Source organism: Talpa europaea, assembly GCF_964194135.1.
Source record: "Talpa europaea genome assembly, chromosome: 2".
Classification (NCBI taxonomy): Eukaryota; Metazoa; Chordata; class Mammalia; order Eulipotyphla; family Talpidae; genus Talpa; species Talpa europaea.
The window spans coordinates 115,118,647-115,134,671 of record NC_140068.1 but is presented as its reverse complement, the minus strand read 5'-3'; the positions used below and the strand labels follow the sequence as shown (position 1 = coordinate 115,134,671).

The window sequence follows — 16,025 nt, the reverse complement described above, 5'->3', positions numbered from 1 at the left end:
TAGAAGGAAAATAAAGTTTACTTTAGTAGTTCTTATCAATGCCTATTAATGATGCAAAAATCTCCCATTACTGTCTTGTGACATTGAATCCACTATACATTAAATTATATATCTATAAATTAATTTTCATGCAAATCTGTAACTATTCACCATCTCTGTAGCTACACAATGTGTAAAGTGGTTGCTAAGAAATTCAGTTGCTCTGCTTTGCCAGATAGTCTTCATTTAGGTACAGCATAAACTCTTTTCAGATGGCAAAGGAGGTGAAAAAGGATGGGGTTTCATGTGTGGAGAGTGGGGTAGGGTGGCTAGTGTATATGTATTTATTGCCCAAAACAATTTTAATTTTTCAAGTTAAAAGGTTTTGTTTGCGGTAGTTGGATTTTAGATAGTTCCTCAGGAAAACGTTGAACATGATGAAAAGCAGCCAGCAAAGAGGATGGGGGTGAGGGGCAGTTTTATCACAATTTAGATAAAAATATTGCAACAACAACAAAAAAAGAGATAGACCTGGGATGGCATCAAGGATTAGGACGCCTGTCCAGAGCCAGGTCTTGGTCTCCTAATGTCACAGGGGGCCCAAGTTTTTACTTCAGAAAGGACTGGGGAAATGAGAAAACGGGTTAATTTCTGTTTTAACAGCTTTAAGATATATTGCAGGTACTGAATTATCCAGGTAACCTGATTCAGGGGAAAAAAAAAAAAACCTCTCAAATTAACAAAACTATAATGTTTAAATACTTAAAACGCCTAAAATTAAAAAAAAAGGTTGCATACAAACATCTTTATCAATAGCATTTCGTCGGAAGCCAAAGCTCTCAACTTGCACTCCCATGCAGTTTAACTGTCACGCAGCTTAACGCCCCTCGCTCCCTCTGTGGGTCTCAGGCAGCGACAGCCCCGCACCCCGGCGCCGACCTCCCTCCCGCCAGAGCCGCCACACCTCCCGCGGCGCGCCTCGGTCTGGCGTCTGGGGACGGGAACTGGGGGCTGGCAGCTGCAGACCGGGAAGGCGTGGACGTGGTTCCCTAGGAGCAGCCAATCAGCAGCAAAGCCCGGCGGTGGCGCTAGTGACGTAGCCACGCTTTCCTCCGCCCACTGCGGGGCTGACGCTCTGCGCCGTCGGCCACACCAGCTCTAGCGCCGGGCAGCTGGCGAGGGAGGAGGGCTGTGGGGACCAAACGGCTGTCGGGAAGGGGAGAGTGAGCATGCGCAGCAACTCCGGGGCGGGCAGCGGAGGTGGGGCCTCTGCGCACGCGCTCTGGAGGCCCGCCGGCGGCCGCGGGCGGAGGGGGCGGTTCCTCGAGTGTCGGCGGCCGTCAGGGCGGACAGGCTGGCGGCAGGTGCCGCCGCGGCCGGCGCCGCAGCCTCTTCCCGGTCCCGGGTGCCCTCGTCCTCCTGCGGTGATGCGCTGGGCCCCGCCGGGGCCTGCACCTGCTGGCTGCCCATCATCCCGGGCCTCCCGGCGTGACCTGGGCCTCCTCGCGTGCCGGGCGCCCGCGGCGCGGCGCTGCCCCTGAGGGAGCTCGCGGCCTCCTCGCCCTGAGTCCGCCGCGCTCGGGGGCCGCGCGGGGAGAGCGCCCGGCCCCTCCCCCCCGCCGTCCTCAATGTCTCCCCGGCGGGGAGGGGGCTGCCTGGGAGACGCGCTGAGCGGCCCCCCCCGGAGGCCCGTCGGCGTCGACAGCAGCGCCCAGTCGGGCGCCCCGCAGCCTCCCCCGGCGGCGGCGGCTTGGAGGAGCCGCGCACCCGCCGCCGCCCCCGGAGCACCTCAGCCGCCGCCGCCTGGCGCCCGAGGAGAGGGCGGCGGGCGCCCCCCGGGGAAGATGAAGGCGGAGGGAGGCGACCACTCCATGATCAACCTGTCCGTGCAGCAGGTTCTGAGCCTCTGGGCCCACGGGACGGTGCTGAGGAACCTCACGGGTAATTGCTGCGCCCGGCGTGGGGAGGGGGTGCGGAGCCGCCCTGGCCTCCCCCCGCGGAGGCAGCGCGCCCGGGGAGCTGGCGGCGGGGCCCGGCCCGGAGGGTGTGAAGCGCAGCCTCGGCGCCTGCGCTCCGGGGCGCGGGGGTCCAGGGGGTGTCCGCGCCCCGCGCCCCCTGCCCGGCCCCGCGCTGTAGTGCGCCCCGGATCGGGTCGGTGAGCAGAAGCGCAGCCTGCCGTAGCCCCACGCTCCCGCGCGCCGCTCGCTGTTTAGGGCTATTTTATTTTATTTTTTTCCTGGTTTAGCTTTTCTGCTCTCTGGCGAATCGCAAAGGAATGCAAGACTTAAACTCTCTGCTCCTAATTACCTATTTGTCAACTGTTAATTTTTCTCACTATAGAAACTAATTAATCGATTATAGTGGTTGGGGCTGGGTCAAGGTCTAGTGCGTTCTTGAGCATTTTAGCTGTAACCGCTATAGCTTTTCCCTCTCCCATTTCGTGATGTCTCTCTGGCCTCAGGCGGCCTCTTCTCTGTCATTTGATATTTTTGTGTATTTCCTTTTATTCTCCAAGGCTATCCGAAGGGGAGTGGACTTAACTACATTATAATAATTAATAGCAATTTCTAGTTGTAAAAGTGAGCAGTAGTACTCATGTTTTTATAGAGTCTGTTTGCTTTGTGAAAAACTCCTCGTTAATTGGAAATGCTTCGGAGTTCTGAAAAGGGTAGTGGTTACAAAAGATTCAGTTGCAATTTGGTGACTCCTTATTACCTGTTTCTGAAGAGAAAAAAACTTTGGCGCTTACTCATGATGTAACAGAATGTTACTATTTCAAAATGCATTATGTCAAGTTGGTTAAGAACGTATTTTATAAATACAACCTGTCTTGACAGGACACACATATGTGTGTGTATATACGATATAGCTACATATCTGTGTATTTGTTATATAAAAGCTGGCATGTTATGGAATTCAGATATTCATAATGAAAAAATGGATGAAATTACATACCATAAGGATGACTTTAAAGATATCCCTTTCCTTGAATGTGGAAACTATCAAAATCAACATAGATTCTGGATTGATTCATGTTATCCTCATTTTTAATCTGTGGTTATTTAACTGACCTTACATGATGGTGGTTGCAGGTTAGGAAAATGTTTTTGGTGTTGAGAAACTGCAAGAGACCATGATTCATTTGAATTTAGAGATAGATTATCTTATGACTTTGCTTGTATTTATCTGCTCTTTTAGTTCATATTATTATGAATTGTTTATTGGAGTGAAGTGAAAAGTAAGGATTCAAGAATGTGTATTTGTATATGTCAATGATCTACTTAACTCATTATTGAATATTTCCAAATACTAGCTTTAGGAGACAGAGTAAATGTAATTTACCTCTTGGCAAGATTTAACAATATTTTTAAAAGACTCTGAGTATGCAAAATTCTGTTTGTCATTGTGAAAATGGAGAAGAAATAGATTAGAAATCTGCTGCACTGGGAGGTGAGTGTACAAATATTAGCAACCATATTCTTTTAAAAAGTGGATCAAAAAGGTGGTGACATTCTGATGTGGTTCATTATGTTCCTCTTCAGGTGGTGACATTAGTGATCCCTTTTGTAGTTTATTCATTAGCCAAGAGATGCTGCCTACTGTGGTATTTAGAATTTTGTCTAACAAGTTCTAAAACAAGACAGCTGTTAGTTGAGTACTTGCAACATGTCGAACATGTTCCATATATTATTTCTAAGCTTCAGGATAATCTCTAAAGAAGATTTACAAAGAATCTCAGAGAGGTAAATTAAGTTGTCCCAAATCATGTAACCATTAAGTGACTTGGGCTTAAAGCCTTAATACCAAGTATTTGCCTGGAGAACTACTCTTTTCCCTTTTACCAGACCTTTAGCACCTTCTTTACCCTCTTACTTGCTTCATCTTTTTACTGCTCCTTGTACATGCTTCAGTTACATTATAATCTTTATTTGTTTCTTCTAGATGTGAGCTGTTTGAGGATGGGTCATTTTCTTAATATTGAATTTTGGAACTCTGTCTTTATAGTACTTGGTACATAGTAGATGATCAATACATCTTGATTGAGTTGAATTGTTAAAAATACTTAGCAGTTGTTGGTTTAAATATTTAGTTGTGTTATTTTCATTTCCATCTGTTGGAGTGAATATGCTATTTGTTAGGGAGTGAGTTGTTTAACTTTTACAGATAATTGTCTACCTTTAAAGCACAGAATTGTTTTTGCTTTATTGAATGCTCATTTTTTCATGCTAATTACCATGCTGTCATGTATTTTATTTAATATTTTCAACAGTCATGAAAGAGATTATTATTTATCCTTACATTACAGATTATGTTATTGAAGTAAGGAGAAAATTAAATATGATAATAAGTGAAAACTATCTTTTTCAGATTGTGATAACACACGAAAGTCGGAAGGCATTTTTGGACGTGAAAGAAGTAATAGAAAGGACCATAGTGTAGAATCAGACTGACTTGGTCATAAAAATGACTCTGAAGGAGTTGCAGAATCTGGCTAATAGGAATTCTAGTTAATTAAAAAACAAAAGGGTAATGCACTGTCATCTTTCATTTTCTTTCATACAAACTTAAGATTTTTTTCTTCTCTTTGTGTCTTATCCTGTGGGTGAAGCAGGAACATTTTTATATTGACCTTTTTATCTTACAGACCCGCCTTACATTTTTTAAAAGTGGGGAGAACTAGAAATTAAGACTTGATTAACATTTTAGAGGTAGAAGTCATGTAGTTTGACTCCATTCTAGAAATATGAAAATACATAATTGAAGTGATATGGCTTGGGTCATATAGTGATAAGGACAAAGATAAGACTAGAAGTAACCTTCCCTGACTATCAGTTCTGTGTCTTTTCCACGCCCCCCCCCAATAACTTCTTAACTCAGTTGGTCTGGTAGATGATAAATCTTAAAATGCTTAAGATTGACCTGCTAAGTATTTGCTCCACTGAGCCCAAGACCATGTGAATGACATTAATATTTGTCCAGCAAATAAAAGATAGTGGAGAATACAAGATGCTATTGAATAATAACGCTTTATAAAATTTTAAATTGCCTTTGCCAAGTAAAAGTTATGTGATGTATTTATGATATATCTAGTTTGGTCTGCTCTTTATTTTTCCTCCTTCCTAGAAGACCTTAGTATGGGGATTTCATATAGAGTAGATTAATATCTGGAGACCCCACCTCTGTCACTTATTAACAATCCCCAAACTTCTCTCTCACTTTCCAAAGTATGTAATTCACAGGATTCCTAAATTGTTCATTGTGTGTAGGTGATATGCTGCTTCTGTTTTACTAAAGTAGAAAAATAAAGGGCTTTTTTTCTTTCTCAATTTTTTCCCCTTATGAATATGTTCTCCTAGCCCCATCTACAATTAGAGTCAGTATATATCAGTTTTATGGGTAACAAAGTTTAAAAAATACTACAAGTAACTATTCTTTCGCTTTGCTTCTATTTGCTTCAACTACTTCAGGCTCCCAGTTTTGTGTTCTGACCCAAATTTGGTTGCCAAGAGCATAGAGAAGAATTTCTTACTTAGAAAAGGCAGGATCCCTAGACCCCTGGATAAACACAGAGCAGGCATGGGGTTGGGGAAGGGATAATTGGTCCCTGGGAAAAGAGGCAAAGGGTGACTTCACGCTCATCTCTTGCAGAATTAGCAGCAAATGTGGGAGCAGGTGCTCTCCTCTTTCTATTGGCAATTAACTTTGGCAAACTGAGACTTCAGGCTGCAATGAAGGTCAGATAGGTGTGTGTATAAAATATATATATGTGTCTATTTTTATGATATGCATACACTATTGTAATTCCCCTTTTCACTTTACAGTTTCTAAGAAACTTTAGTGCTGATATTGATTGTCAGCAAAAATAAAAGGAAAATGTTATTTACTATATCTATATAGGATTGTTTACACCTCACACTGGTATGACTGTTAGCTTTTAGCAGTGCTCCTAAGTTGTATGCTTCACTTAATGTTACACCGTATATTCTTATTTCCTATTAGTTTAGGTTCTTCTTAACCTATTCGATGCTCTGGTACAGGCTGTGAGTCTAGACAGAGAAAGTTATTTGAAATGTCCACTCACAATATTTAGGTTTTGTAAATGTAGCCCAGAAGACAATATGCTACTTTTCAGGCCTTAAAATTTACTTTTTCTGAAGTATATGTGAAAAATTCCTTATTCTTTTCTGTTGCAGGGCCAGTTAATAAGTACTGCAATGATTTATAGGAGTTTGCTTTTAGGGAGGCTTACATGTATATCTTGTTGAGAATGGAACTACTGTAATATTTCAAAAATCAGAATTATCACTGTAAGATTTTTACTTTTTTAGCTGCCATCTCATTATATTTGAATTGTATATTCTTATCCTATAGCAATACCAGGTTCACGGTCCAGATGACATTTTTTAAACTCAAAACAATTTCCAGTTAAGTCTTAGTTCTGCATTAGTGATTGAAAGGAAGGGTCAGGAAGGTAAGCTGTTCATAAAGAGTCAGAATAACTAAGGATATTTTTTCCTGTAGAATGGAAACCTAAACAGAAGAGGAAGTGGAAGGAAAGGATGGGAAGGAGGAATTGGGGCCAGGGAAGGAAATTGGAATGAAGAATGTCAGATATAAGAAGGGAGCCAGAGTATGGAGCATGTTGAATTTACTTTAGTATCAGGTGAGGATTTCTAATAATGGCCTTATTTATTGAGTACTCCCTGAATGGCAGGTACTGTGCAAAACATTTTATATGCAGCTTCCTATATTCGAAGTGGCTGTGTAAGCTTTTATTTTAGTAAGTTTGTAATCACAAACTGAGATGTGCTACTTATTTTTTAATAACTGTTTTATCAATTAAAATAAATTACAGAATAAGCAGTGACAGTAGTAACACATTTGAAAGAGTTCTCATTAGACCATCAAATTCCAGTTACTTTAAGTAGATTAAACTTTTAAAGAAAAAGATTTTTCACTAAACCTTATGCAAATAGGTAGAAACAAACTTTTACCTGTCCAATTGCTTGTGTTCTTTAATGTCCATTTTGGAATATAATCTAGGAGCATATGTGTACTTTTTGAGTATAATTAGAAAATTAAAATAGCTTTGAAGAATGTGGATTGCTAGAGCTATAAGATTCAAGTGTTGCCTCTTATTTGATATGTGATGTGTTTGAAATTAGTTTTAAAAAAGTAGTTAATTTTCTAAATTTTCATAATCCTGACATGGCTTATAAATAATTCTTACAATAAAGAAATTCATATTCAGGATTTCAATACTAAGGAAAGAGCATCAGTTTACTTTTTTAGAAATTTTGCTTTTAGTAATTAATGGCAATTTAACACTTTTTAGTGTGCTAGGCATTGTTCTAAGAATATTACATGTTTTATTTTATTTGAACCTCACAATAATCCCATGAGTGTTAGGGATGATTATTAATTCCGTTTACGGTCACTAACAGTTTTTGAAGGGAAAGAAACAGTCATAGACAATAACTTGTCCTACTTACAAAGTGTAAGTGAGAACTTGAAATATCATCAGTCCAATTCAGCAAATATTTGAGTAATTATAATGGACACGAAGATACAAAGACAACACATGATGACTGTTTTGAAGAAGCATGTTCTAGTGAGTATTAACTTGCAGCTCTTTGACTAGTTATTTATTGCCAGATAAATTATTCCCAAATTCAGCAGCTTAAAATGAGACACATTAATTTTTTTCATGGTTTCTGATAGTTAGGGATTTGGGAATGTTATTGCTCGTTCTGACTCGGGGTCCTACAGTATTAACAGTTAAGCTGTCAGCCAATGCTGCAGTCTCTGCAAACTGGGATTCTCTGAACTGGGATTCTGCTGACTCCAAGTGCATTCATGTATCTTTTGGTGGGAGACACTAATCCTAGATGTGTGGGCCATTCCATGGGGCTGCTCACAGTGTGGCTTTACCCATAGCCAGAGAGAGAGCTAGAGGAACACAGAAGCGATCTTAGAAAAGATGCATCACTTCTGGAGCTGTTGGCCACACAGACCAACTCTTGTCAATTATTGGAGGAAACTACAAACTGTCAAGTTGAAAAAAATTACTGCTTGTATAAACTTGTTTCATTAAAATTAAGAAACTGTAAGTAGGGCTTCTTTAGACCTTTAATATGCTAATTTGTAGGGTGAGGTGTCCACAAAGAAAATGTTCTTTGAACACTTTTTAATAGCTCTTAGAATTAGGACCTCTTAAAACTTGTTTAGGGAATTGGATTAATATATGGAGATCTCTTTCACTTCTGAATTCATCTGTTTTCATGCTAGTGCAACATAACTGCTTCCTGTGGGACTGTTGGGTTGCCTCCTAGAAACTAGCTACCTCAAACCTAAAGGGCAGTATGGGGAGAAGGGAACGAGGCCCTTACAAGGAAGACTAGGGGCAACATGGTGAGGGGATGAAGTATCTGTAAGAGAAACAATGGTTAGAAACAGGCAGTTACCATCTTGATTCATAGAAGAATTATACTAAACAGCAGTGGCTAGGGTTTTCAAGAGTAAATCTTGGTGACTGTTTCTTAATCATAAGTCATGTCTCTGTGGTAAACACTGATAAACAAAGATGAAAATATCAGCAATGTCCATAAGGTATCCTTGGATACCTAATATCTAGCAAAGATGTTTTTGTCAATAATGTGAAACTGGTTTTCATTAAAAAATTCACTCCTCTTGTATTAGAATTTATCTTGTAAAAATAACTTAGTTATAGAGAATAATTCCTGGTAAATGATGCTGTTTTAAAATTTATAGAGCGTCTATAATATTAAAACTGAGTATATAAGAGAATTAAACATTAGCAATGTTTATGTAAATATTTACATAATAACAATTGTTGGAATTGTCCTCCCTGGATAACATAGATTTCTGTTTGCTAAGAGACTAGGAAGCAGTAGTAGAATCCTTGAATTTATGAATCAAGAAACTGAGTTTCTTATCTGCTAATTAACTTCTGTACTATGGACGAGCCTCTTATTTCCCAGGCCTCATTTACCCATTCATAATATAATCTCGTGCCAACGGGTTTTATAATGATGCTAAGGGAAAGCTCATCTAGAAAGTAATGAATTAAGAAAAAAAGTTCAGATATCTTACTGTCAAGTTGAAAAAAATTACTGCTTGTATAAACTTGTTTCATTAAAATTAAGAAAACTGTAAGTAGGGCTTCTTTAGACCTTTAATATGCTAATTTGTAGGGTGAGGTGTCCACAAAGAAAATGTTCTTTGAACACTTTTTAATAGCTCTTAGAATTAGGACCTCTTAAAACTTGTTTAGGGAATTGGATTAATATATGGAGATCTCTTTCACTTCTGAATTCATCTGTTTTCATGCTAGTGCAGCATAACTGCTTCCTGTGGATCACTGCCAGTAATACGGAAGGCACTGACTGCTCAGACTAAGCGTGTGCATTACTGGCATCCTGGTTGTGCTTTTATTTTCTGATCTGTCTTTCATTTGGTCTCTTATTTGGATACGATTTTAGGCATTTGTTATCTTGAAAGTGTCATTGTAAGTTACACTCATTGATAGAAAAAATTCATCTTTTGATAGTTAGTGTAAATATCCTTTGGGAATATTGTATTGTGATATGCGAAAACATTTTATCAATTCCTAAGAAAATAAGTCAGTGTCTGAATCAAGCAAACATGTTGTTAACTACTTTCTGGTATAATCTGAGATGCTTGGGGCATACAAGTAACAAAACTACTGTGTAACTTTTTTATAATTTGATAATAGATTCAGGTTCAGACCTTTAATATTTTATAACTGAGTAGCTAATCAGTTAAGAGGAAGAGCAAATTAAATCACACCTTTTAGAAAGATAGTGCTGTGGCTTAAATATAGAACATTTTTGAACTATTTAAATAACCTTAATCTGATTATTTTAAGGGAAGTGCTATTCTGATTGTTTCAAATTAAAACCTTGTTTTTCTGAGATTTTTTTTAACTGTTCAATGATGAGTACTGTTATTTACAGTTTGAAATTATGTAATTAGTTAGCAAAAGGGTAATTTAGTTTAAGTGGCTAATAAATAGTACTGCCATAAGCTTTAAGAGAGGCAGTATATTAAAGCTGTTCTTGAATGTGTCACAATAAATTTAAAAACTAGTGTTTTTACTCTTTTAAGAAGACGCAGCAGACAACTGTTTAAATAACTATAATAGTTTTAACTTCTGTGCTAAATGAGGTTTCAAGTGGAGAAATACAGAAATTTATTTTTAAATACGGTTAAAATATTAGAGTAATTAAAAACAAGAAAAACAGTCTCATATTTGCCATCATTTTACCTTCTTTGTTGCTCATTTCTTTATTTAGAGTTATGTTTCCAAATACTAGTCCATCTCCTTTTTGAAGAGCTTCCTTTTGATATGTCTTCTTGAACAGGTTGACTGACAGTGAACGACTCAGTATTTTTCTGAAAAAAGTCTTTATTTCACCCTCATTTGTGAAGGATATTTCTCCTGAATATACATTTCTTACTTTGTGGTTTCTTCCCTTTCAGTCTTTAAAATGTTAATCTATATAAAAAAAAAATAATAAAATAAAATGTTAATCTATATCTTCCAGTTTGATAGTTTCTGATAAAAAGTTTGCTGTATTTTTGACCTTTGTTGTTCTGTATGAAATAATGTCTTTTTTCCTTTTAACTACCTTCAGTAATTTCCTTGTATCTTTCATTTTCAGTCATTTCACCATGATGTATCTGGTATAAATTATTTTTGTTTTACTACGTTTCTTTTGAGGGGGAGCTTTATCTTGTTGAATTCTCTGAGCATCTAGATTTGTGGTTTGATATATTTCATTATTTTTAGAAAAATTTTAGCCACTTCCAAGTATTTTTTATTCCATTCTGTTACTTCTGGGACTCCAGTTACTGTTTGAGATTAAACCATTTGAAATTGTGTTTTGTAGCTGTTAGACGGTACCTCATTTTTTTCCTCCTCCCTTTCCCCACTCTTTCATCTCTTGTGTTTTAGTTTGAGTCATTTCTGTTGGTCCATATTTAAATTCACTGATTCTTAGCTTAACTCTCCATTAAAGAAATTCTTTGTCTCTGATTTTTTTTTTGTTTATTTTGTTGTTTCAATTTCTAGCATTTCCACTTGAATTTTTCTTGGAGTTACATTCCTCTGCTAAAATTCCCCATTCCTTGAAATCTTTGCATTTCAGGTTACTTTGTTGCCTTGTAACCTCACCTCACAGATGGGCTAAAGAAAAGTTGTGATTTTGTATTTTGTATTTTTCCTCATTGTTAGGAGGAGAGTGAACTTTCTTTACAGCTTCCTTATATCATATCTTATTACAAAAATTTAAATCTAATGATAATTATTTTAGTAATCATAGGTTTTAAATTTGATAAAATCAATCATGAATTAAGGAAAAAAATTGGAGGTATTACAGACTTGAGGTTTACTTTTTTTTCTAACATGGGCTGTAAGTGTCTAATAATAATATAAGTGTCTAATAAGCACCCATGTGGGACATGTCCCCAAAATGAGAAGTCACTAAAGGAGAGTAATTTCTACACTCAGGTGTGCTGGAATTAAAAAAAGCTTGAGGTACTAGATTATTTATGGTTCTTTACTCCTTGCTTGTCACCAACATTTGAACAATTTTGCAGCTATACTAAACATACTATTCATGCTTTCAAACCTATCACATTGTTATCTGTTCATCTGCCTGCGTTAGAAGTCTGAGGCAGGCCAGACCTCATATGTCTCTTAACTGCCTTATCCAGGCCATCAGCACATGGTAAATATTTCTCAAACTCTTCTAACCTAAGGCCTGTGCCTAAATCCAGGGCTTCATTTTACTTTACTCTGACAGTCTCTCAACTCTTTTCAAACTCAACTTTCCCATATCAACCAGGGTAATCAATCTTTAAAAAGGTGAATTTTATTGAATCATTTCCTTAATGATGTCTCAATGACTCCTTTTGATTTCAACCTTCATGATAAAGTCCACGTCTTTGGAATTTATAAACAATATCTCTCATTTCACCCAAGAGCTACTCAGACTTCTATAACTAAATCCTCATCTTTGTGTTTCTCATCTTTGTCTCTCCATTTTTCTTAGCTTTAGCCGAATCAGAGGCCAAAGTTCTTAAAATTTCATTTTCCATTATGCATAATTCTATGTTTGATCGTTATGTCTTAGAGCAGTTGTTTTTCATTTTTGGCTGTGGGTGAATGGGAAACTTTATTTCTGACACCCAGTTAAATCAGAATTTCAGGGGTTGGTGTTTCTTTTAGTTTCTCTTAAGTGACTCAAACACCATACAGCTGAGGATGAGAATTATTAGCTTAATGTAAACCTTTCCCCTCATTCCATTTTCAATGTTTATCATTTGATTAAATCCTGTTTATTTTTTTTTTAATTCAGCCATTGCAATGAATTCTCTTGGGATCTTTTTGACATTCATCCCCCTTGTTCAGAGTTATGTACCATACAGTGTCAGCTGCATATTGTGCTCTGAAGAACCTGAGATAACGGAACAGATGCCATTGAAGTGTCTTTAATTAAACACACAAAGTGTTAATTGTTGATAATATATGAAAGTATTGCGACTGTAATTTTCAGTGAGGCACACCTCAGGCACAACACAGGGCCCCCTAGACATGTATGAAAATCTTGTAGACCTGGAGTCAGCAGGCTTTTTCTGTAAAGGGCCAATGCTTAGTACACTCAACATGGAGTAACTGCAGTGAGTGTTTTTGGTTTTGTGGGCTGTGTGGTTTCTATCATAATCACTCAGCTGTGAAAATGGAGCGTGAAAGTAGCTATAGATGAACAAATATGATTGTTCCTATTAAATTTTATGGACACTGAAATTTGAGCCCATATAATTTTTACATGTCATGAAATACTGTTTTGCTGTTTTTCAGCCATTTCAAAATGTTAAGACCATTCTGAGCTCACAGACTGTACAGAAACAGGTGGTAGGCCAGATAAAGTTCATCGGCCCTACTCTGCTGACCATTAAAATAGAAAACTTTTTCAAATTATAAATGTATTGTCTCCCTGAGTATTGAATAAGCCCCCATGTGGGACATGTCCTCAAAATGAGAAGTCATTAAAGGAGAGTGATTTCCAAACTTCAGGTGTGCTGGAATTAAAAAAAGCTTGAGATAACAGATAATTTAAACATATAATGGGAACCGTTTTTATGAAGAAAATGGAAAATTGTGAACAGTCTCAAAATACAGTCTTATTGATACGATATTTTTTAGCTTCAAGATTATAGAGTTGAGTACTATCATGTTTTTAGTGTCTAATTACTAATGATATTAATAGGAAGGTAATGTAATTCTATAGAAGATTAAAAATATATGTAGTTGTCTAATAAGATAGGTTTTGTTTTTATGACTCATAATTTTTAAATAAATACCTCTTATGTAACTTTAGCCGAGAGGAGTGATTTCCATCTCAGTTGCATGTCATGGTTATTTGGTAGAATTGGTAAATACAGATTTTTAGTCCCCACCTCCAGAGATTGTTTTAGTTGCTCTCAATTGTTGTGAGCAAGCTGGTGGAGAATCATTGACCTAGCAGAGCGTCTTTTCCTTTGATGAATTCTGGAGTGAAAAACTATTTTTAAAGACAGTCTATTTGCAATATAAAGTTTTAAAAAATCAGGCAAGATTGCTAAAAATAAACAGTAAAGAATGTATGAAAAGAAACATTCATTTCCTATATTTAAGATAGCCATTGTAAGTCTTCTAGTTATGTATTTTCCATACATGTAACAAATAACTTTTTTTTAAAATTTATGCATGTAAGAGCTGGGGTACAGACCATAGGTATGGGGGGTGAGAGGATTCACCAGAGACAGAGTGGGGAACAGAACAGGCAGACTGACTGAAATACACCGCTGAGGGGAGCAGCAGGCGAGACAGGAGAGGTCTGCCTTGCCATGTGGGTTTCTCCTTGGCCAGCCGGGGATCGAACTCATGCTGCAGAGGCTGTGGATTGCTTCATAGTGTGGTGCTTAACCCCTTGCGCGACCAGGGAGGCCCTAACAAATAACTCTTAAACAGATGAAATCATATGATATGTACCATTCTTTGACTTGTTTTTACTTAGTTAATATTATCTAGATACGTAGAGAAATCCACTTCTCATAAATAATTTTGTCTAAAGATTACAAACAAAAACAAAGATAATTTTTGAGTGACTTGGCAACCAGAACTGATGAGATACAGATTGGGAGCAGTATTATTTCTGGTATTGTTTGGAGAATGGAATCATAGCACAGCCCTTCTGCCTCTTATCTCACTTTAAAGTAAACAAGCACACTACAATAATCCAGGCAAAACTAATTTAAAATGAAGCTTATGGGCAGCCTTGAATAGGGAAGAATTTTGAAAGTGTTTTATAAAATTGCCCAGGAAGAAGGGGTGTCTTTTGCCAGTGAAGTTGGGTGATTGTACGGATGGTATGCTTCAGTGTTTGTTTTTTTCACATTATATTTTTGAAATTTTGTACTTTGTTTAGCAAGAGCAAAGTCTCCCTTTGGCTTCCGCCTTTTATTGTTGCTCAGTTGTTAGATGCTTCTATTAGATAGGATGTTAGTGGGCCTCTAGGTATTCACATAGCTGTACAGCCCAGTCAGCTTAAGTAAAAAGGTGGTGCTGTTCCACTTCTGTCCTCATTAGTAGCCTGTTTTTCATCTAGGGCTCTTGAGCATCTGTTCTTGCTTTAACTGTTCCCACAGTTCTCTTCACCTGAACCTAAGCCAGTGGGTTTTCTGTGTTTGCCAGTAATGAGTAGGATCTTGTGCGGATCTGTTTACCCAAAGTAGACCAAGATCTTCTGACGCCACATTCACTGACAGGGATACTGATCTATTAGGTAGTCCTAAATAATAAGGATAACATGAAACCTAAAGTAATTGTAGATATTCTAATCAGAATTCAGTATTTTTTTCCATGAGAAGTAGAATGACATTTTTAAAACACAAACACATAAGTTTGAGTTTGGGTAGTTGTTTTTGCTTAGTCTACCTAAATGATAATTGTAGAGTGGTCATTAAAAGACCATTTGAGATTCTATTTTAATTATATATATTTTTAAAATATCTTGGAGCTTTATAACATTAAATTTCCAATTTACTTTTCTTATTTATAAGTCATGCAAGTCAGTAGTGATGATAGTTGTTGAAATTTACTTAGTATTGCTATGTGTCAGGTACTGAGTTTGATATTTTTATATCATACCATTTAAACTTCCCTCAAAGCGTGAATGGTCACTGTTAAACTGAATTTTCTGGGATGTGCTTCAACAGAATTATTAACACTTTGCTTTTCTTTTCAGAGATGTGGTACTGGATCTTTCTCTGGGCTCTCTTCTCCTCTCTGTTTGTCCATGGTGCTGCAGGAGTGTTGATGTTTGTGATGCTGCAGAGACATAGGCAGGGAAGAGTAATCTCTGTGATTGCAGTCAGCATCGGATTTCTGGCTTCTATCACTGGAGCAATGATTACTAGTAAGTTGATTTTGATTTTGTTCAAGGACTTAATTTTATATACACTTATGGTTTGGGTAGCTTTATTTTTATAACTATTTTGTAGAGTATTTTTCAGAGAAATCATATTTCACCTATGTTAATTGGGAAAAAAAAAATCTCAGGGATACTTTGACAAAGGATGTATTAGATAAAGTATGGATTCAAACGGGGAAGCATCCCAAACCTTGCTCTGTGATAGCTGTTTGACCATATCCAAATCTAGCTTATTAGCCAGAAGTAGTTATCGGCACCAAAAATGTAACAATTTTTGAAAGGAGCGGCTTCCACCTCTAAATTGTCCTGAACCAAAGATACGCTAATGCTCGAGGAAGGCAAGAAGGATCCAATCTTCACCCCTTGGAAGATTTGTAAAAGCTAGGAGCCCATTGTTAGATATTTTTGTGTTTTTTTTCTGAGCAGACTGACTTACACCTTCAGGCAAAGTAAATTTTTGTAAGAATAAAAGATGAAAACTGGGGCCTCCCTGGTGTTGCAAGGGTTAAGACGCAACTTATGAAG

General features: G+C 37.8%; 1 protein-coding gene across 2 annotated transcripts in view; it reads left to right on the top strand.

Moving 5' to 3' along the window:
- Positions 1 to 1,823: 1,823 nt before the first annotated feature.
- The window catches only part of TMEM170B (transmembrane protein 170B), a gene marked incomplete at both ends in the record, with an annotated part of 38,690 nt that continues 24,488 nt past the window's right edge, over positions 1,824 to 16,025 (top strand). Inside the window, 2 exons of one of the 2 annotated variants that reach the window (XM_084227755.1) lie at positions 1,824 to 1,920; positions 15,315 to 15,485. In XM_084227755.1, the coding sequence (XP_084083881.1) occupies positions 1,824 to 1,920; positions 15,315 to 15,485 (268 nt within the window). The remainder of the gene's footprint in view (positions 1,921 to 15,314; positions 15,486 to 16,025) is intronic. The other variant, XM_084227756.1, reaches the window with a different exon arrangement.